This window comes from Nuphar pumila, chromosome 16 (genome assembly GCF_984573655.1).
Source record: "Nuphar pumila chromosome 16, dmNupPumi1.hap1.1, whole genome shotgun sequence".
NCBI lineage: Eukaryota > Viridiplantae > Streptophyta > Magnoliopsida > Nymphaeales > Nymphaeaceae > Nuphar > Nuphar pumila.
Window position 1 is genome coordinate 74929496 of NC_143264.1, and position 23086 is coordinate 74952581.

Sequence of the window (23086 nt, forward strand, 5' to 3'; positions counted from 1 at the left end):
ATTCCGCGTAGATCATTTTTAACATGTTCTTATCATACAAAACCGTCCCATCCACTTGAGCTACCAGGTCATCTCATTTAATGCCACAACAAAATCCATAGTTTCCTCAATAAGAAAAATTCTGAATGTTTATTTTGCTAAGTTAATACTCATCAGTATTGTCAAAATCAAAGTTCAAGCCTGCAATTCAAGTTCACACCTCTACTCTGCCTAATTGGATGAAAAGGGCTTTCATGCAAGAGTCTAAAACTCAGCAAGACAACTCAACCAATTTAAAACGAGCAACTACCGCCAACAGGTACCAGGTCATCTCATTTAATGCCACAACAAAATCCATAGTTTCCTCAATAAGAAAAATTCCGAATGTTTATTTTGATAAGTTCAGTATTGTCAAAATCAAAGTTCAAGCCTGCAATTCAAATTCACACCTCTACTCTGCCTAATTGAATGAAAAGGGCTTTCAGGCAAGAGTCTAAAACTCAGCAAGACAACTCAACCAATTTAAAATAAGCGACTCACCGCCAACAGCTACAAAGTTGTAGGCCACCATGCATACAATAACTCATCTGTGCCAATTGACAGTCTCACTGGGGTCCTGCGAACTTGTTCATCATCTTAGCAATGACAGGCGCTACCTTGGGGTTCGATTGGTGCTTTGCGATGTTCGCTGGATTTGACATCACTGCAATAAGAACAGGGAACCTCTGTTTGAGTACCCGCACCCTCACAGCTCTTCAACAAATGCACAAAAGTTGAACTACACTTGTGGCAGGCAAGCATTGTGAAAGCAAAGTGAAAAGTAGGGGTGGCACATCCTCGAGGGAAAAGTGATCCTTTCAAAAGACAATCAAATCTTGCAAGCAGTGCTCCCAAATTAGCAGGAAAACTCAAAATGGAAAGAATCACGATACCACTATTTTCAAACTACATTCCAGAAGGCAAGGGGAGATTCTTTGAAGCACAAAGGAGAATGCCACTATCATCACAATAATTAAGCTATTGAAGGTTACTAACTAGGATTAGCCAAAGATGGGAGCAAACGTAGCGTGCACTCAATATTGTGAACTAAAAGTTCCAACAGGGTTTGCCACAATATCGAATAGCATCAAACATTATAATGGTTTACTCCACTAAGGATACAGATAAATGTACGCTTACAAGGGATTTTGAAATTATAATGGAAAACCCAAATTATTGCAATGGATTTTAGGAATGTTAAACAGACATGTCCTTTAAGCTTATAGCAGCCATGTTATTAGTAAAAACAAATGCAAAAATGTAATATCTTAGTGCATATGTGCATAAAACCAGGCATTGCAAGTTCCATCTACATTATATGCAAAACTGAGTGAAAGAACATGTAAACAGAAAACACTAGCACAAGGGTCATAGTCAGGGTGTCCATTGCACAAACACAGTATATACGAAAATAGAATACCTGCAGCAACCGAAATCATTCATGATTTCAACATACTTGGCTAGATGAGATCGTGTAATAGGGGTGTGATGAATAAGATGGATATAGACTCCCATGATGCACATGGAGCGTGTTTTTTGACCAATTAATAAGCACTCCCTTGACAGATCTAAACCACAACGATAGTAAATTATAACAATGGAACTATTAGATTGGCTTAAGTTAGGGTTGCATGTTAAAATTCACATGAACTTCCATGTGCATTCACGCAAAGCGTGTGACACTGTATGTATAGGCAAATGGGTATTTTGAAAGTATACTATCTAAAAGTATATATGAAGCTGTAACATTAGAAGCATGCAGAATAGAAACTGATACCATCTTGGAGAGCAGCCATGATCTCTGGGTCTTTAAAGGCAGCCATCAACTCAGGGTCCTGTACACAACAACCAATTCTCAAATAGTGCCAACAAATTAAATACGTGGCAGCACAGCCAAAATCATAATAATAATACTCAATCAGAAATTAGAACCTACATTCAAAACCTTGCTGATATCAATATTTGGTATTCCTCCAGGCATGGCACCTGGGAAACCTCCTGGCATCCCACCAGGGAAACCTCCTGGCATCCCACCAGGGAATGCACCATGCATGCCTTCAGTTGCCCTTCTGGAAGAGGATTGCTCTTGCTTTTTAGCTTTTTCATATGCAGCCTATCAACAATGTAAAACAGCCAATGTAATTCTAAGTAAATGATAAGGCAAATTTCCATTCCGGTTAGATCTTTCAGCAATTTAATCACCTGTGCTTCAGCTCGATGACGTTGTCTCTCACACTCAAGTCTCTTTTCCTCCCTTTCTTTATGTAAGCGCTCATATTTTCGACGATGCACTTCAATTTTATGAGCATTAGGTTCAACCTGCATTGGATCATGCAGTAACCAAATGAACCATGATATCAAAATGTTGCAGCCACATGAAAGTTGTATGTTCATAATTTTTTTAGCACACAGACTTTCTATTCATCTTAATCTAAGTTGAAGCACAAGATGTGCCATATCAAACCATTAAGAGTTGTACCTTCTTCAGTATAGCAGCAATCTCCTCATCATAATCCAATTTTGAAGCAACATGAAGATCCTTTGCCGCCTCTTCCCATTGACCAAGCATTGCGCGTGCCATGCCACGAGACTTATAGCCTTTTGCAGAATCAGGATTTATCTGAGGAATTATATTTCATAAAATCAAGCGTACGCTATCATATTGACATGAAAATATGAGAAAACAGATGTATTCAGTGAAGATTTATTTCACTTAAAGCCACTTATAGATTCCATAAATTTACCTCCAAGGCTGCATTGGCATCTCGAATTGCAGCATTAGGTTTCTTCATTTTTACATAGACACTAGCTGTCAAGATGAATGGAATGGTTAGCTACCCAATGGAAAAATTGCTAAAATTTAAAGCAGGCAATCTACATATATAATCTAGAATCAGAAACTAGGCTCACCTCTATTTGCATACATGATTGCTGATGTGGGGTTGGACAAAATAGCCTCTGTCAGATGCTCAATAGCTTCTTCAAGATTACCTGGTAATGGTAAACAAGGGAAAAAACATTAGACTACTTAGAAATGAAATAAGGCAAAAAACAGATTGGTATATCGACCAGAAGTACCTTCAGAAATTGCCTCCATGGCTTTTTCCTTTGACATTTGGGAAGCATCACGACTTTCTTCAGTTACCTCAACAGATGGTTCTCCCATCTAGAAAGAACAATAGCAGAGAAAATTGGTGAGAAGAAACATCTTTGCACACATTAAGAATATGCGTGTGTGCGTTATGCTGTAAAAATTCTCCTAATAAGATGTAAAAACTTTCAAGGCTAACAATGTTGTTTTGCTATAGTTACCTTTTGGGGAGGATCATTGTCCGGTTCTACAGTTTCACCTTCTAGCTCAATGTCAGATTCAACTATTTCAGGTTCATCTTCACTTGCATGGGCATGGACATCTTCTTCTTCAAGGTCTTGCATTTCGTCATCGCTTTCGTCCTGCACTTGGCATTTCTATTATCAAGGAAAATCAAAAGAATAGCTCTTAGAGAAGAGGAAAGATCATCAGGGTACTACTCAGACAATACAAGATAATAATGTAAGTTTAATTGATATCCAAAACAAAACTTGAAAAACTGACTATCCCAGAACAATCTCCATTGATATAAAACTGCCACCAGCACTTGGCTTTTCTATTATCCAGGCAATCAAACAAAAGTATAGACCTTAGAAAGGAAGGCCGATGAACTATTGATTTCATCATGATACAGCTCAGACAATGCATGATAATAACTTAAATGTAGTTGATAGCTACATCAAAAAACTTGGAAAACAGACTCTGTGTTCCAGAAAAATCTTTGTTGATATAAAACTGTTAAAATATTGTGTATATATTTATACCTAACTGATATATGTATATCAGGAGTATTTTAGTACAGTCCATTAGGGACTGTAAGGTCTTTTTTTATTTTCTGTTTTTTATTGTAAATTCAAAAGGACTGTTGGGGTGACAGTCCAACTAGTCGTTGAACTGCCCCCAACGGTCATAAATATGACCTAGGGAGGCAGTCCAATTGGACTGCCTCCCTTAAAGATATGTGAGGCACCTCTCTATGTATCCTCATGCTTTTCTAAAGCATTTCAAGTGCCAATACAATATTTATTTTTCTATTGTGCTATTGTGGGCTTTGTGCCTTTGTGCTCTTGTGGAATTCGTGCTTTTGTGTCTCTCTTTTATGAGATTGTCATTGGTCCATTAGAGACCGTATTATATTTGTGCACTTGTGTATCCCTTCGTTGGCATTGTAATTGTGCACTCTTTTTTCATTACATGGTATCAGAGCTAGGCTCTTGAAATAGTAAAAGCTATCTTGAGATTGCTCTCCTTGTGGTGGTGCTCTTCAACTTTTAGTCCTTAAACACAAGTCTTTTTCGTTATGGGAGAAGGAGATTCTGACTCCGTCATCTCCTAAAAACTCAACGAAAACAACCATTCGATGAGGGTGACCGCTTTGGGGTTTTATTAGTGAAACCATTAATGAACCTCAACTTAAATTGACAAAAAGAGAAGCTCTATCCGAAGAAAAAAAAGAGAAAGCTTTGGAAGAATATCAAAACAAGTTGGAGGATTGGGACACTAGCAATACTCAAATTCTCTCATGGTTCATGAATACCATGGAGTTCAAAATCACCACCAACATCATCAAATTTAAAAGGGCACGTGACACATGGATTTTTCTAAAGAGCACTTGCATCCAAAATGATATGACTAGGCTATATTATCTTCAATACAAGGTACGTAATACCAAACAAAGAGATAAAAGTGTAAGAGACTTTTATGGTATTTTATCTTCTTTTTTGGATGAACTGGCTATGTTAGAACCAAAATAGAAAGGTTCAACTATTGAAATGAAGAAATTACAAGTTGAAAGAGAAAACCTTCTCTCTTTTCTTTATGGTCTCCGACCGAAATTTGAGCAAATTAGGTCTTCCTTGCTTCATAGGACTTCGACTCCTTCTATAAGTGAGTCTCTTGCTCAAATTTACCAAGAAACAAGACTTGAAATGCACAAGTCTAATGATGAGGTTCCTACCGTATCAAGACCCAAATTTTTTGTAAAAACTTATAAATCACCTCATTTTGAAAGAAAATTCAATAGACAAGGACATAATGAGGGATGATACAAAGGTAAAATTATTTGTCATCATTATAAGGAAACACAACATATAAGACCAGATTGTCCCAAGTTCAAGAAAGTGACCGCCGTACGTGAAGAACCTCCAGAATCAAAGAAAGGGGGAAACTTCAATGATTTTACAATGGCCCAAATAGCAAAGGGCATCTCACAAATTCTTAAAGTCACTCTTACATCCGGCACCGTCATCACCTCTTCTTCTCCTCATGGGTAAGTCTTTTTAGATTTTGGATTCAGTAGCCTCTTTTCACAAGACTCATAATAAGCAAGGTTTTAAAACCCGTGACTCGGGACTCGACTCGTTCTTTATTGACTCGTGACTCGGCGGGTCAACTTAGTGACTCAGACCGGGTTTTGTTAACTTTTGATTTTAAAAGAAAAACAATTTATAATTTGTCTCAAACCATGTTTTTCAGTAAACAAGAGATCCTTGGGTTGTGTTAAGGCATGTAATCACTGAAACTGGGAGAGAGATGTGACTCTTTCTTAGGTTGCTTTTGAAGTGATAACAATTGGCATCAACTAAATTAGATTGGTTTTTTCTTGTATTACTTCTTGGGTTTGTCATTTTCTAGTTAAACCATTCATAGAGAGCAATAGCATTGAAAAATGCATAGGCTGATCTCTGCCAGACTATCTCACAGGAATATTCCCAACTTACCAGTTACCCTTGTGTCATGCCCCCTTATACAATATTCTTAATGAAAAATTGAACAACAATGGCATGTCATGTGTCATTTTTGTTGTCCATGTGACCATATATAAATGTACATCCTTGACAAATGAACAAAGGTCATTAAAAGCAACTAATGTTGTAGCAAAAAACTCTAGGATAGCCTGCTAAATAGCCTTCAAATTTCTTTTTTAGACAAAGGACTATGGAGTAAGTTGAAGAATAACTATGGTGTAAGTTGAAAATTATGAAATTAAGTGGCATGACAAAAATTCTCGAAAGAGATGCAGCATATAAAATCCTGGTTGTTCACTCCCAAACAGAGCTAAAACTCTTTTCCCTATGAACACTGGCTCCTAATGTTGTTTCTTATGAATTAGCGGGAGTTTTGTATTTTGACGGTTCTGTGCATTGTCAAGCAATCAAGAACTTATGTGAAGCTCTGTTGACATTTGTCTTATTGGTAGAAATTTATGGAAACGTTACGAATCCTCTCTTGAGTGACTTCTAGCTACTGGCTACCACAAGGCCAATTACCAGTTTCCAACGTATACTTAGTTCCTTAATTTAATGCTTCTGATAATACATGATGAATATTATAGTTGATTATGCTATGACAGTGATACCTCATACCTGTTACGAAGTTAACACACACACACAGGGAAGATCCAAGAGCACACATACCACAAATCCAATGAGCACATCAGTCCACCAAATCAACCAACACAAGGACCACTAAGGACACACTCACAAGAGACCCTAAGGGTCTGTCTGATTGCTTGTCCAAGATTGGACAGACCCTTAGAACATAACAGACAAAACATATGTTTTGTCTGTAACAACTGTACTCCGTCCCATGTTTGTTTCAACTCAAATAAAAAATCAAATTTCAAATATCCCAGAACTCGCCCGAGTCAGGCCGAGTCAAGCCGAGTCAAGCCGAGTCAAGCTGAGTCAGGCCGAGTCAGGCCGAGTCAGGCCCGAGTCTTGGCAAGCCGAGTTTGCCTTGCCGGGTTGACTCGTTGGAGGGCCGAGCCCGAGTTTTAAAACCATGATAATAAGTCTCTATTATCTGTTTGCACTAATTCATATTTTTCATGTGTATAAACCGCCGATGGTACTTCTTTAAAAGTTAAAAGTATAAGAAACCTCAACAATATCTAAAAAAACTTTTTTGTTCCAGATGTGAAGGTGATGCAGTGCAGGACTGGGTCCAGTCTACACCGAGTGACCCAAGTAGGAAACCGGGTCTGCACCTGGGGATTGATGATCGGATCCAGGTGATGGATCCAATCCAGATAATGGTACCAAGGCGCAAGAGTGAAGCACCCCTGACGCCCCAGGTCCAGCAGCACTCAGGAGTTGTCTCGGTTTCGGGACCGAACCCGAGACCCGGATCCAACTGAAATCTTTAAATACTCATCCTAGGGTTGCGTGTAGGAATATTGAACTCTGGAAAAGCTTCTTGCATTTTGGCTGCAGCCGCACGTTCCTTTACTGTGTTTTCTGTCATTCCTACTTTCATTTTATTCCTTCTTTTCATTTCATTCCATCTGTTATTTTCTTTTACTGTTAATTTATCAACGTGTAAGCATTGCTATTCCATTAATATATTGAGCTTGGATCACTAATCCAAGCTTTGTTGCTTCAACATGGTCACTGCACCTATGTACTGCACGGTCAAGCAGTGGAAAGAACCTCATACGTCTGCTCATTAACGGGATACACTGATCCCCTTCACTGCATCAGCTACCATCAACGTCAGCACCCTCGCGTGACCATTGTGATTCCCCCCCTCTCGCTACATCAAAGTGGTATCAGAGCCCAGGTTTTCTCCTTCGACAGTGGGATGGCTCACGAGGCGAGGCACGATTCTACTAGTGGAAAAGAGCGGGAGGAAACCGCCGTTGATGATCCTATGTTGTGGGTGCTTGATGCAGTAACCCAGATTCAAGAAAATCTGCAACACAACAGCAAAGAGGTCGCGGGTTTGTCGAGACGCGTGGACAGGATCGACGAATGGCTCGAGGTCGTCGAGTCATCCGGAGGTACGCACACGACTTCAATGTTGAAAATAGGAGCAGATCTGGTGGATGGTGGATGATGCAGCAAATCGGGTGACTGCAACGTTCGCGGGAACGGGCCAACCGACCCACTTTTTGCCCGACTGCGTCATTGGCATGCACCCGATACCCCCTTTCCACCCCGATCCGGTAACAGTGGGCACGCGTCAAGCCTGTACGGGACCCCTAGCTGGAACTCCGCAGCACACGGGTGTGCCCCAGCCCAGGCCGCGACTCCCTGTGGGTGTGTCGCTGATGCAGTGGAGGAGTCGGTTGTGAAGCACCAGTTGACTGAAAAGTGAAGGATGCTTCTTCCAGATTGTGTGATGCGCAGAAGTTGAGAAGAAACCCCACCGATAATCGGTATGGTTTTCTTTTATTTGAATGCAACAGTAAATCCAAAGAACAACGAATAGTGACTGAACAAATAAATTGAATAACAATGCAAAGGGAAATAGGCAATAGGGAAAAGTAAAACTGCTGGAAAAAAAACCAAGCGGCTGTGATTTTTGAAAATTCTCTGTCTCCGCAACCCTTGAGGGGTTTTAAAGGCTTTTGTCTGGATCCGAGTATCGGGTCGGGCCCCGGACCAGATGTCGCTCCGGTGTGCTGCTGGATTTGGAGATGGCACACAACAGGACCTTTTCCCCATGTCTTGGAACCAATATCTGGATTGGATCCATTGCTTGGATCTGATCCCCAGAGTGTAGATCTGGTCTCCTGCTTGGGTCATGCTGTATGGATCCGGGTTCATTCATGCTCTGTATCATTCTCCCCTGGTTGGGAAAAGTCGGCTCTGACGACTTGTTGTCTCCACAGTAAGAAATTAGATCAAACATAGCAGATATAGGAGAATGGTGCCAATTTTCGGGCAGCTCAAGGAGGCAAGACCGATCAAATAGGCCCGCGAGCCGGGGAAACCCGGTCTCCTTGGTGGGAAGAAGAACTATCTTATGACCCTTAAAGATAAATGTGTACGTGTTCCTACGGCCATCATGGATGGTCTTAAGGTCAAACTGCCAAGGACGCCCTAAAAGGATGTGACACACACTCATAGAGGACACAACACTTCATCGTAGTAATGTTCCCCCATGGAAAACCGAACTAGACAACGCAGGGTGATGGATACTTCGTTTCCTTTTTTGAACCATGCCATCTTATAAGGTTGTGATAGTTTTTCCATTTTTAGGTTCAAGGTGGACACGACACTTTCAGACACCATATTCTCGAACGCCCCGATATCAATGATAACATCACACGCGCGCCCCTCACAGTTGCACCGGGTTCTAAAAATATTATTCTGCAACCAGTTTGTCGGTGCTGACTCTCGGGATGTGGTCAAAACATAACGAATGGTTAACAATTTTTGGATGGTGCCATCAAACTCTATGACTTTCATCCCATCATCTCCCTCAACAGGCGACTCACCCTCGCTCTCACTATCGGACGCAGACTCAACAATGCCCTCAGCTAGATGGGTGTTCTTACTCATGGTAGGACACTTGGACGCAACGTGACCTAACTCTTGACACCTAAAACAACAAATGGTAGACTGAGTGGGTTTACCTTTGGATCTAGTGTGGTATGCGGGTTTGGACTGATCGGGTTTGCTAGGGTCGACTCCTGGGGTGGACTTTGAGTCTTCTTTCCTAAGGGAGCTCGCTCCCCTGGTTGGGAAACTCGACTTGGGTTGACTGATCACTACGGGATGTCCTATGTTTCTACCTCCTTTTCAGTTTCTCCTCCACATTCATGGCATAACTACTTGCATGATCCAATGACTCGACTGTGATGCAACTGAAGTCGTCAGAAATAGCATGACGTAGACCATAAATGTACCTTGTGACCTACTGGTGGGCGGTCTCCTCGATCTGTACTCATAGGGAAAGACGAAGGAACTCAACAGTGTAATCTGCCACAGTATTGGTGCCTTGACGCAGGGTCAGGTACTCCTTTTAGGCTCTCTCGGCGTGATCTGACAGCACGAACTTAGGCTACATCAATCTCTGCATCTTCTCCCACGATTGTCCGCGCTCTAGTCTCTGCCGCTCTCTCGACCTCTGCAGCTCAACCCACCATTTCTGTGTTAGGTCTCTCAACCGAGTAGACGCTAGAGAAACACGACGGTGCTCAGCGATGGTGTGGTAGTTGAAGAAAAACTGCATGGCATAAGACTGGTCGAAGAACTGCTCTGCATCGAACCGTCCTGCAAACTCCGAAAGGTCCAGCTTCACCCCATACGTGGAGGGGTATTCTCTATTGACGAGTCTCCACCATTCTTGTGGGATACTCATTTCAGAAAGCATCGTCGTCCCATATTGCTTCATCGCCCTCTGTGCGGTACTGCTCGCCTGGGTGCTGGTGCTGACGAACTCCACCGATGGGTGGTCAGCGCTCAGGTCGCGCCGGTCCCAACTGATTCTGCCTCGGTCTGGCTTGCTCGTGGGCGGGAGCCAGCTGCGACCGGCGTTGGGGCACTGAGATGATAGGAGGTCCAAGGCAAGGTGGATGGGTCTGGTGGGTCTCGGGTTCTAGGTGGGTAGGAATGGCATAATATGGGTTTGGGTTAGGATACTGGTGTTGGGTCGGATACGGTATTGGATTCTGGATCAGGGTTGGGTTGATGGGTTGGTTCGGTTTTGGGTACAGGGTTTGGTTGGTATATTGTTGGGTTGATTCGCCCGATGGGATGTGGATCGGGTCTATTCCTAAACTACTCGTCGGACCCATATGTGGATAGGTTGGATCGAGGATTGAGGATCGAGTTGTGGGGATAAAAGGCTTGGTTTGAACTCGATCCGCGATCCATATGATTATGGGTCTGGTTTTGACCCGGCTCAAATCCAAACTGGAGCTCCGTCCGGGTCCGGGTCGGCATTGGATCTATTTTCAGGCTAAAAAATAATAGGTTGGACCTGGTTCGGGGCAGCCCGCGAATCGGACCCAACTAGGTAGGTCGGGTGAAGGGGTTCGAGACCCAGACCTGCTCCCTGAGACCCAACAGATGGTCCCAGCGAACCGGGTCTGTGTCTTGCTGAGGTGAATAGTGGACCGGACCCTCTTGGGTTCGACCCAATCCAAAGAGACCCACCTGCTCCTGCTCGCGGATGTGCCGCCACGGGGCCTCTTCGCACGGGATCAGGAGGGCAGAAAGGATCCTTACCGGGTCGGGTTGACAAACCCAGGCCTAGAATAGGACCCAACGTGATACAAACCCGGCCCGATCTGCGGCGTAGTCCCCGCGTATCGCTGCCACAAGCCCAGGCCTGCGGCTGGACCCAGCGTGACGCTGGGGCCCTGTAGGCCTGGCCCAACCTGCGACACAACCCCCATGAGTGGAAACCACGGACCCAGGCCTGCGGCAGGACCTAGCGTGACGCTAGGGTCCTGCAGGCCCAGCCCTGCCTGCGGCGCAACCCCTGTGACTCGAGGCCAGGGCAGTACGACACCCGCGATGTGGGGTTGTCCTGCCCTATTTTCCTGGTTCAGCCGAAGGGTACTAACCGTGTGTGACGCCGCTACTGTCGAACCTGGGGGGGGGGGAGTGCTGGTTGCGGGATGACAACACAGTCGGGCTAAAGGGGCGTCGACTGGACTGCCTCCGTGAATACGCCATTCACACGATCACCTGCTACGACCTCCAACTCCGCCCCCATCCTTGAGGGCGCGCATTGCTCCACCGACGACTCAAGGGCGACGACTCATCCTTCGACCCCATCAAGTCGCTGTGATATGCTTGCCACATCCCAGCTGATACGCAACATGTTTTCTTGCATCTTCGTCATCATTTCCATCATCCGCAGCATTGGGTCTACGTTGTCGGCATCTTCCTGCTCGATTTCCGTCGTCGAATCACCCCTCACCTCTGAAACCATCTCGTTGATGAAGGAAGAGGCATTGGCTCTGATACCACTTTGATGCAGTGGAGGAGTTGGCTGTGAAGCACCAGTCGACTGAAAAGTGAAGGATGCTTCTTCCAGATTGTGTGATGCGCAGAAGTTGAGAAGAAACCCCACCGATAATCGGTAAGGCTGGTTTTCTTTTATTTGATTGCAGCAGTAAATCCAAAGAACAACGAATAGTGACTAAACAAATAAATTGAATAACAATGCAAAGGGAAATAGGCAATAGGGAAAAGTAAAACTGCTGAAAAAAACCAAGCAGATGTGATTTCTGAAAATTCTCTGTCTCCGCGCATGAAACCCTAGAGGGGTTTTTAAAGGCTTTTGGCTGGATCCGGGTATCGGGTCCAGCCCCGGACCCGATGCCACTGCGGTGTGTTGCTGGATTTGGAGTTGGCACGCAATGGGACCTCATCCCCATGTCTTGGAACCAATATCTGGATTGGATTCGTTGCTTGGATCTGATCCCCAGAGTGTAGATCTGATCCCTGGCTTGGGTCACGCTGTATGGATCCGGGTCCATTCCTGCTCTGCATCAGTCGCAGGCTGGGCCTGGTCTGCAGGACCCCAGCAACATGCTGGGCCCTGCTGCAGGCCCGGGTGCGTCAACTCGACCCGGGAAGGAGTTGGTCCTTCCCCCTGATCCCGCGCGTGGAGGCACTATGGCAGCAAACTTGCGGGCGGGAGCAGGGGGACCCGTGTGGATGGGTCTGAACCCGAGAGGGTCCAGACCCGAGTTCGTGAAAATGGGGCCTGGGCTCCAGTCTCAAGGACCATCCTTTGGGTCCCTGGGAGTGGGTCCGAGCTCTGAAAACCCTACCTAGTTGGGTTTGGTTCGTGGGTTGCCCCGAATCAAACCCAACCCATTATGTTTGAACCCCAATATGGGTCCAATGCCGACCAAAACCCATATCGGACCCGGATGAAGCTCCAGTTTGAATTTGAGTCGGGTCACAGCCAGGCCCATAATCATATGGATCGTGGATCGAGTTCAACCAAGCTTGTTATCCCCACAACTCGATCCCCGATCCAACCTACCCAAATCTGGGTCCGACGAGTAGCTTAGGACTGAACTCGATCCATATCCAATCGGATGAATCAACCCAATATTATACCAACCAGACCCAATTCCTGAACTAGAACCAACCCATTAACCCATTCCAGATCCAAAACCCAATACCATACCCGACCCAATACCACTGTCCTAACTCAACCCATAACCCAAACCCGTACTATCCAATTCCTACCCACCTAGAGCCCGAAACCCGACCAGCCCTCCCACCTATCGCAGGACCACCTGTCATACCGGTGCCACAACGCAAGCCGCAGATGGCGCCCCCTCACGAGCGAGTTAGACAGAGACAGATTCCTGTGCAGATTCAACAAGGACCGACGCGACCAGAGCGCCGACCACAGGTCATCGGAGTTTATCAGCATCAATTACCAGGAGAGCAGTATCGTGGTGAAGGAGATGAGATCGTGATGGATGATGATGCCTTTTGGAACGAGTACCCCGCATGCATGGTGGAGGCCCGTCATCAGAGAGCACCAGAGCGCCCCTCCACGTACAGGGTGAAGCTGGAGCTTTTAAAGTTCGCAGGCCGGTTCGATGCGGAGCAGTTCTTCGACTGGTCTTATGCCGTCCAGTTCTTCTTCGACTAACACGATGTCGCTGAGCAACGTACAGACTTTGGAGGAGATGCAGCGGTTGATGCAGTCTAAGTTTGTGCCGTCAGATCACGCAAAGAGGGCCTACAAGGAGTACTGACTCCTGCGTCAAGGCACCAGTACTGTGGCAGAGTACACTGTTGAGTTCCATCTTCTTTTCCTACGAGTGCAGATCGAGGAGACCGCTGGCCAGCAAGTCACGAGGTATATTTTTGACCTCCGTCCTGCTATTTCTGATGACTTCAGTTGTATCACAGTCGAGTCACTAGATCGGGCAAGCAGTTATGCCATGAATGTGGAGGAGAAATTGAAAAGGAGGCAGGAACATAGGACACCCCGTAGTGATCAGTCCAGTCAACCCAAGTCGAGTTTCCCAACCAGGGGAGCGAGCTCCCCTAGGAAAGAAGACTCAAAGTCCACCCCTGGAGTCGACTCTAGCAAACCCGATTAGTCTGGACCCGCGTACCATACCAGATCCAAAGGTAAGCCCAGTGAGTCTACCGTTCGTTGTTTTAGGTGTCAAGAGTTAGGTCATGTTGCGTCCAAGTGTCCCACAGTGAGTAAGAACACCCATCTAGCAGAGGGCATTGTTGAGTCAGTGTCCGATAATGAGAGCGAGGGTGAGTCGCTTGTTGAGGGAGATGACAAGATGAAAGTCGTAGAGTTTGATGGCAACCTTGAAAATTTGTTAACCATCCGTCATGTTTTGATCGCATCCTGAGAGTCGGCCTCGACAAAATGGTTGCAAAATAATATTTTTAAAACCCGGTGCAACTGTGAAGGGCGTGCGTGTGATGTTATCATTGATAATTGATACCGGGGCGTGCGAGAATATGGTGTCTGAAAGTGTCCTGTCCACCTTGAACCTAAAAACGGAAAACTGTCCCAACCTTATAAGATGGCATGGTTCAAGAAAGGAAACAGAGTATCTATCACCCTGCGTTGTCTAGTTCGGTTTTCCATGAGAGAGCATTACCACGATGAAGTGTGGTATGATGTAGCCCTTATGAGTGCTTGTCACATCCTTTTGGGACGTCCTTGGCAGTTTGACCGTAAGACCATCTATGATGGCCGTAGGAACACGTACACATTTGTCTTTAAGGGTCATAAGATAGTAGGAGACCGGGTTTCCCCGGCTTGCGGGCCTATTTGACCGGTCTTACCATGAAAATTGGTACCTTTCTCCTATATTTAATGTGTTTGATCTAAATGCTTACTGTGGAGACAACAAGTCGTCAGAGCCGACTTCTTCCCAACCAGGGGAGAATGATGCAGTGCAGGACTAGGTAAGGTCTACACCGAGTGACCCAAGCAGGGAACTGGGTCTGCACCTGAGGATTGATGATCGAATCCAGGTGGTGGATCCGATCCAGATAATGGTACCAAGGCGCAAGAGTGAAGCACTCCTGATGCCCCAGGTCCAGCAGCACTCAGGAGTTGTCTCGGGACCGGACCCAAGACCCGAATCCAACTGAAGTCTTTAAATACCCATCCTAGGGTTGCATGCAAGGATTATTGAATTCTGGAAAAGCTTCTTGCATTTTGGCTGCAGCCGCACGTTCCTTTACTGTGTTTTTTGTCATTCCTACTTTCATTTTATTCCTTCTTTTCATTTCATTCCATCTGTTATTTTCTTTTAAGCCTATGTTTTTGTTATTGTTAATTTATCAACGTGTAAGCATTGCTATTCCATTAATATATTAAGCTTGGATCATTAATCCAAACTTTGTTGCTTCAACGTGGTCGCTGCACCTATGTACTGCAAGATCAAGCAGTGGAAAGAACCTCATACGTCTGCTCATTTAACGGGATACACCGTTCCCCTTCACTGCATCAGCGTCAGCACCCTCGCGTGACCATTGTGATTCCCCCCCTCTCGCTGCATCAGAACGTTATTCCAAAATTAGATTTAAACATTTTTTCAATATCTCAAATTTTCGATTATGGGTGTAAAGTATTCTACTCATCTAAGGCTTATTGGGTGCAGGATCTCTAGTCAGGGAAGCTGATTGGGCAAGGTCATAGAAGATGAAATTTTTACTATATAGATTTCTTATGTTTACCCAAAAACTCTTTTTATAATCATGTCAAAGACATTAATTTAGATTTTTAGCATAAAAGATTAGGATACCCAAGTATATCCAAATTATCTCATTTTTCATTTTTTGAAAAAAAATTTATCCTTAAAAAATTTGTATGAGAAGATTATATACTTGAAAAAATGCAAATGATGCCTTTTGGATCTAGAACTTCCTTGACTAATGAAATCTTTGAATTAGTGCATTCGGATGTACGAGGTCCCGCTCCCATTATGTCAAAAGGTGATTATTCATATTATGTTACATTCATAGATTATTTTAGTAGACATACTTGGATATACTTCCTTAAACTCAAATCTGAAGTTTTTTCATGTTTTAAAAATTTTTATAATCTAGTTAAAAATCAATTTAAAACAAATATTAAAGTCTTCTGATCCGACTCAGGGAAAGAGTTTCTTTCAAATGAATTTCAATTCTAGCTAAAAACTCATGGTATTTTAGACCAAAGATCTTGACATAGCACCCCCCAACAAAATGGTATTTTCGAAAGAAAGCATCGTCACATTATTGAAACTACTAGGACCCTACTCATTTTAAAAGAAATTCCAAAAAAAATTTAGGTTGAAGCCGCTCTCAGCGTGGTATGTCTAATAAATAGAATGTCTTCTCAAACTTTGGAAAACAAATTCCTTATTGAAAAACTTTTTAAAATCTCTCCCGATTTGAAAAGACTAAGGGTATTTGGATATAAATGTTTTGTGCTTATTGAAAAATATAACAAACTCTTTCATAAAGCTATAAAATGTGTTTTTCTTGGATTTGTCAAAAATAAAAAAAGGCTATCGATGTTATGATCCAACAAATGATAAACTCTGTCTCTAGAAATGTAACATTTCTTGAAAACGAAAATAGATTTAATTTTGAAAAACCTAAGGAAGAATCCAAGTATGCCTTCTTATTTGATTTGTTACCTAAATCAAATAATGAAATTGTTGATAATAATTATATTAATAATTTTGAGTCTATTAATGAATTGAGTGAAGAAAGAGAACCAACTCATAATCTCTTACAATACTCTAGACGAGATAATGGGTAGCATCCATGTACTTTTAAAAGGTATAATCAATCAACAAATATTGAAGAATCTAGTGTTAGAAGATCTGAACGAATACATAGGCCTTCAAATAGGCTTATTTCTTATGAATCTTTTTCTTCAAAGTATAGGGCTTGCCTTCTAGCAATTCATTCATATCATAAACCATCTAACTACAAAGAAGCTATGAAAATAAAATTAGATGCATTACACAAGACCCATAATTGAGCAGTTTAACCTCTTCCTAAGGAAAAAAAGACAATAGGATGCAGATGGGTTTTTAAAGTCAAAACCAGGGTTGCCAGTTGAGGAAGCGGGAGCGGGAAGCGAGGCACTTTCAAAATTTTAGGAAGCGGGAAGCCTGGGACTACTTATACCATGTAATAAACCCAAATATTAAAACAAATTTTTTTTGAACTTCAAAGTACCACTGCGTGAGGACTCAGATCCCTACCAGTCATACAACTATACCATTAGATTTTGTGCAGCTTCCATATGAAATAAGAAAGATGACCAAATAAACTCAGTTAAAACTTAAAACACAAAATGTGAAATGCTTCTCAACCAATATATTGTTCTTTTCTTTCATGGGACTCACATAAGAATATAAATCACCATCGTATTGATAACACAAAAGATAAAGACCACCATGTTATTGCAATAGGAAAATGAAACAAATAGTCTCTAACAATCCCCTATTCCCTAAATGTACCTTCTAGAGAGAATAAAGGGATCAAACCTGCAACACAAACCTCTACTCACGAGTTGAACCTCACACAGGTCAGACACCAGCCCTATATCACTTGAAAACTCTTCATCAACACGAAATACGGGCCCACCATTTGGGGGAAACAATTTGGATGGGTCGAAACAAGTCTAAAGTCTAAACTCATTGATTGACCTTATCCCCACCTTAACGCCCTCTGAGTAGCCACACAAATCTCAGATTTCTAGAAAGTGCACCAAAATAAAATTAAGTTAGATAATGATGTCCCAAACCCTAGGTAGAGAATCAGATCTCTAAGGACCAAAACTTTCAGAAAATAAAACTGATAAGCTTTCCGTTTTCAGAAGATCAAGGTTACGATTACAAGGCAACGGTAAGCTATAAGCAACCCAATAAATAATGATAAACATAGATAGAATAAATTGTTTCCAACAGCATGCACATGAATAAGCAATTCTGCAGAACAGACAAAGAGTGTAAAACATATTCCCATTTTGTCATGCTATTCATAACCTAAATGTCATATTGTATGGCTGCAGAAGGATTGCTTGTTCCCTGGAAACGAAAGGGAGAACAGAGACGGAGGGGAGAGATGGAAAGAGAGAGGTCGTGGGAGATACGAAGAGAAGAGATGGAGAGAGGAGAGTACATACCTGAATGGATTCATCGCCGTGGAGGTCGTCGGATGTCGGTGAAGGTCGCCGGATGTCGGTGAAGGTCGTCGGATTCTGGGTTCCGCCGATCGATTGCCAGAGAGAGGAGAGAAGAAGGGAGGAGACTCAGATTGAGCTGCGTGAAAAAACCCTAAAGACCTTTCGGGTTTTGTTTTCACGGGTTTTTCAAAATCTCTTTTTTGCCCCTTTTAAAAAACTCATTCTTTTAATTTTTTTTGGAAAAAAAGTTTTTTTAAAAAAAACAAATCTATAAAATCGCCCCTTCGTACCCCCTTTAATGGGGGTGCACATACCCCTTTAATGGGGTGCGCGCACCCCTTTAATGGGGTACGCACACCCCATTAAAGGGGTACGCGCACCCCTTTAAAGGGGTGCGCATACCCCATTAAAGGGGTACGCGCTTCCCAATTGAAATGTGCGCTTCCCACGCATTTCGAAAGCGCAACGTTTCGCGCTTCCGAAGTGCGTATCGGGGAAGCTCGCTTCCTCTTCTATAGGGGCGCTTCCGGTAACTCTGGTCAAAACAGACAGGTCCCTAGCTTGTATGACCACTGTTAGGGCCCTAGTTGAAGTTGCATCCATTAGAAAATGACCTATAATCAGTTAGACATTAAGAATGCTTTCTTAAATGAAAATTTAAATGAAGTACCTATAAATCAGTTAGACGTTAAGATTGCTTTCTTAAATAAAAATTTAAATGAAGAAGTGTGCATGGATCCTCTTCCTGGTCCGACTATTGAAAATGAAACGATTCTTCGTCTTCAAAAAGCTTTATATGGGCTTAAACAAGCTCCTAAAGCATGGTATGATCATTTTAGTAGAACTGTGTTGAACCTTGGATTTAAATTTTGTTACATTGACACTGCCTCACTTATCATTCCGCTTTTGTATGTTGATAATATGATCATCACTGAGAATGATCAGAAAGAAATTGAAGAAATTAAAATTATGTTTAAAAAATCTTTTGATATGACTGACCTTGATTTTTTGAGATAATTTTTAAGAATTAAAGTATCATACTCAACAAGAGGGTACATTTTGTCTCAAATCAAGTTTGCGGCTGATATTGTTGCGCATTCGGAAATCACAAACACAAAATATACCGATACTCCTAAAGTGATAGATGCTAAAATGAAAGCTGAAGACAAAGTGTTATTAGATGATCCAACTCCTTATAGGCAACTTATTGGATCATTAATGTACCTATCGATTACCAGGCCAGACATTGTGCATGCAGTATAGTATATACTGCAAGTTAGTTTCAACATGCGCCCACATCGGTTCATATGAGTGCTATATTAAAAATAGTTCGATACATCAAGAAAACTATATCTAAAGGGCTATTTTTATCCTCTTTATCATCTTTAAATCTTATTGCTTATACTGATTCTGACTGGAGAGGAGATCTCAATAACCGTCACTCAACCACAGGTTTTTGTGTGTTTGTAGGAGATTTTTTCATTTTTTGGCGATGCAAGAAACAACAGAAAGTGTCCTTATCTTCCACGAAAGCTGAGTATAGGGCGATGGCTACAACAACAACCGAGGTCGTGTGGATGAGATTATTACTTTTAGATATGAGTGTTGATGTTTCAGAACCTTCAAAATTATGCTGTGATAACAAAACTATCATATATATAGCCAATAATCACACATTTCATGAGCGAATAAAACATATTGACAAGGATTGTCACTATGTTCGAGAAGAATACTTGAAGGGGACGATTACTTTACCATATGTTAAGTTCGAGTTTCAGATTGTTGACTTCTTCACCAAAGCTCTTCCTCTACCAAGATTCTTGTATCTTCTTAGCAAACTTTCATTGATTTTACCATAAGTTTGAGGGGGAGTGTTAAAATATTGTGTATATATTTATATCTAACTAATATATGCACGTATATCAGGGGTATTTTGGTTATTTAATAATATGTAATTTAGTACAGTCCATTAGGGACTGTAAAGGTTTTTTTTACTTTATTTTTCTGTTTTGGGGTGACAGTCCAACTAGTCATTGGACTGCCCCCAACGGTTGGAACTGTCTCCCTTAAAGATATGTGAGGCTCTATCTCGATGTATCCTCATGCTTTTCTAAAGCATTTCAAGTGCCAATAGAATATTTATTTTTCTATTGTGCTCTTGTGGGATTTGTGCCTTTTTGCTCTTGTGGAATTCGTGCTTTTGTGTATCTCTTTTATGAGATTGTCATCAGTCCATTAGAGACCATATTATATTTGTACTCTTGTGTAGCCCTTCGTTGGCATTGTAATTGTGCACTCTTGTTTCATTACAAAAACCACCACAATCATCAACAGCTAACCATACTACCAAATACATGAAGTTGGTTTTGTAAGCTCTATTTCTCCATCCCTTCATGTCCAGCGCTCAAACTTGTTTCCTAGTTCCATTGATATAGAATGAAGAAGGAAATACAAATTTTTCCATATAAATGAGCCATACTAAACATATGATCTCCAAACACAAAATGGTATATCTCGTAAACCAAAGTGTTTACAACTTCACTTCCTCATCCTGCTGCAACAATGATGATGAATCAAACCCAGCCCACAATAGATGCAAATGAAGAAAGCCAACTCCATCAACGATTATGCACTCACAAAATATTTGGTGTTACTAGCGAAACAAAACTAAATTGAAGAACTCCACTCTCACACTTATCAAAAGCACTAGCAAGATGGCTAGGTTTTACATGGAAGAAGAGAATTTGAGTTCAGAATTGATAAACCAGAGAATGGAGAGGGACCTGCCAAGGCCTCATTGCTATGTCTTCCCTAGAACATCCCATGTATCATTAGGACAAATTGCAAGCTGACCACAGACAGCACAAGGTTGCACTTCATTGAAGCTCTCTAAAAAGTTCCAAGTTACACTTGATTGATGAGCAATCATGATGTCATCATCGAGAGTCTGAGATTGAACAGGAGGCATCTTCCATTGACTTAATCTGGGAGCTCTAATGCCGATGCAGCCAAAGTTTTCCCTAACTATACAAGAGAGGTTTTCACAATTTTGATCCATTTATTACATAATGAAATCCCAGATTCTACATAATGCCTTCCATAATTAGCTTACTAATAGAACATATCATCCATTGGAGAAGGACAAATCTGCTACGCAAGGTAATGATGGATAGCATCAGGTCCAGTTACTAATCGCAACTTGTAGCATGGTTTCACTGAAAGCTCACCTTACAGAGGAGTCTGGATCCATGTTCAGGATAGTAGGTAAGGAGGGAAAATTGTACTGTACGCAACAAATCAATTACCCAACTTATCCTTCTGAATACGGTGCAACCAGACAGCTCCTAACATCTATTTCCTCGCAATTCCTCTGACCATCACTTTCTCTTACAATAAGTATGCTACCCAAGAATATAACGTTTCTAACATGAATAAGTTATATGATCGTAAGTAGATAACACGAAGGGAACACTTTATGTCACAATTTCATGATATATTCTTCAGTTAAAACCTTGTATCTACAATTCACAATAGATTTGTCAATCATAACCATTTTCCAACAATGAAGACAATCCAACACCCACAATTCAAAGCAACAAAACCACACCATATTCTGATACCACCACCGATCAAACCTACAACATTGATTCACAGAGAGAGGGATGTACTACACATTATCAACACCACCCATCTCTTACATTTTGCTATTAATCCAAAAATCTGATATACTACACAGCATCAACAATACCCATCTCTTACATTGTGCTACTAATAAAAAAAAAATCTCCTTTTGAATCGCCAATCACGACCATATCAAAGGACACTACCAATGAAGCAATACAGTGGAAAATGAAGAAGGGAACTCACCGCACTGCGTGGCTCGGCAGACTCTCCGTGCCTGTATGTAGCAGCAGGGAACTTGGCCCCTAAGCTGAATAAAAGAAACACAAAAGAAACCAAGATTAAGGAATCAGAATCAGAGAGAGAAGAAGGGGAAAAGAGAAAGAGAAGGGAAAGAAGGAAAGAGGAAGGAATGGTCGTGGTGGTCATACTAAATATACCTCTCGAGGTATTCTCTGAAGAAGGCAACGGAAGGGTCGCCCAGAATGGATGGGTTGGACTTGCACTGCTCTATGAACAGCCTCAGTTGCTTCACCTTCTCTGCGTCCATCTCTCTCTCTCTCTCTCTCTCACAGTCTTCGTCGGGGGGCTGGGGGGGCTTCTAGAACCTTCTACAGAGTTTGAACTCTAAAAAATGATATATTTTGGATCACGGTCACGGATCTCGTTATCTGAAATTTTCTCGGCAAAGGGAAATTTCTGATAAATTAAATTTTGTTTTCTTTACATTTTAAATATGTATGAAATTATATAACAGTTGTAAAAAAAACATAAAAATATAAAAACTATATCAAAATATAGATATCACGTTCATATTGCAATAAAAAAAAAACACGGCATGTCCAAAGTAGGCAATACTTTGAAATGTCATTTTTTTCAGGATTATATCGGTTTTTTAATTTTATCGCCAGATTTTTCAAACATGAGCGATATTTGTTACTAACTTTGGATCATGACTAGGGGCTAACGGGACTCAGGTCCATGAAGGGATGGAAAACCCGGGTCCGATACGCCAAACTTGACTTCTATGGATAAGTCCGAAGAAGGGATTAATGAAGTACCCTTTTGGCTAAGGATTCATGGATCTGTAACCCACCTTCGTGTTACTCAATCATGTCAATGGTTGGAATCCAGGATCAGGTGCCATCACATGGCACACTTTGAGTGTGCTTATGCACCTGGCTGCCCCCCAAGGGATGACAGTGGACCGGGGTGGGGGACAAGGTCTCCACCCCCACTCCGTCTCAAAATTCTGCTCCTTCATCCCTGCCTCCATCCCTGTACCGGTTTTGAATTTAATCTTCATCCCCGTTTCATGTCCTCCATCTTCAGTCCAAACGGGGCAAGGTGGGGCCGAACCACATTTCTCTCCGATCCACTGCCATCCTAAAGGCATTTTAGTTATTTTACTAATGAAGATGGGAGGCGGGGCAAGAGAAAGCGTAAGTCCATTCCTGATTCAAACGGGGCAAGGCGGGC

The 23086-nt window shown here is 42.3% G+C and overlaps 1 protein-coding gene across 4 annotated transcripts; it reads right to left on the bottom strand.

The window, feature by feature from the left end:
* Positions 1-348: 348 nt before the first annotated feature.
* Positions 349-22247, bottom strand: LOC149813626 (FAM10 family protein At4g22670-like). 4 transcript variants are annotated; one of them, XM_089990957.1, is made up of 11 exons: positions 22048-22247; positions 21854-21917; positions 3331-3486; positions 3097-3184; positions 2929-3009; positions 2763-2827; positions 2498-2638; positions 2221-2337; positions 1955-2131; positions 1796-1853; positions 349-682 (listed from the first exon to the last, which is right to left on the bottom strand). In XM_089990957.1, exons 1-11 carry the CDS (start codon positions 22155-22157, stop codon positions 585-587), a joined length of 1155 nt encoding a protein of 384 aa, XP_089847083.1. In that variant the 5' UTR covers positions 22158-22247; the 3' UTR covers positions 349-584. The 4 variants fall into 4 exon arrangements, with proteins under 4 accessions (XP_089847083.1, XP_089847085.1, XP_089847084.1 ...); XM_089990959.1 differs by having other exon boundaries at positions 3331-3471; positions 22048-22219; XM_089990958.1 differs by having other exon boundaries at positions 1964-2131; positions 22048-22219.
* Positions 22248-23086: the final 839 nt, after the last annotated feature.

Excerpts from the sequence above, each read along its gene's own strand:
- LOC149813626 (XM_089990957.1), bottom strand. The coding sequence starts at position 22,157 with ATGGACGCAGAGAAGGTGAAGCAACTGAGGCTGTTCATAGAGCAGTGC. Across the intron at positions 3,010-3,096 it reads CATGGAGGCAATTTCTGAAG|GTAATCTTGAAGAAGCTATT; the intron begins GTACTTCTGGTC and ends TACCATTACCAG. Across the intron at positions 2,639-2,762 it reads ATGCCAATGCAGCCTTGGAG|ATAAATCCTGATTCTGCAAA; the intron begins GTAAATTTATGG and ends ATAATTCCTCAG.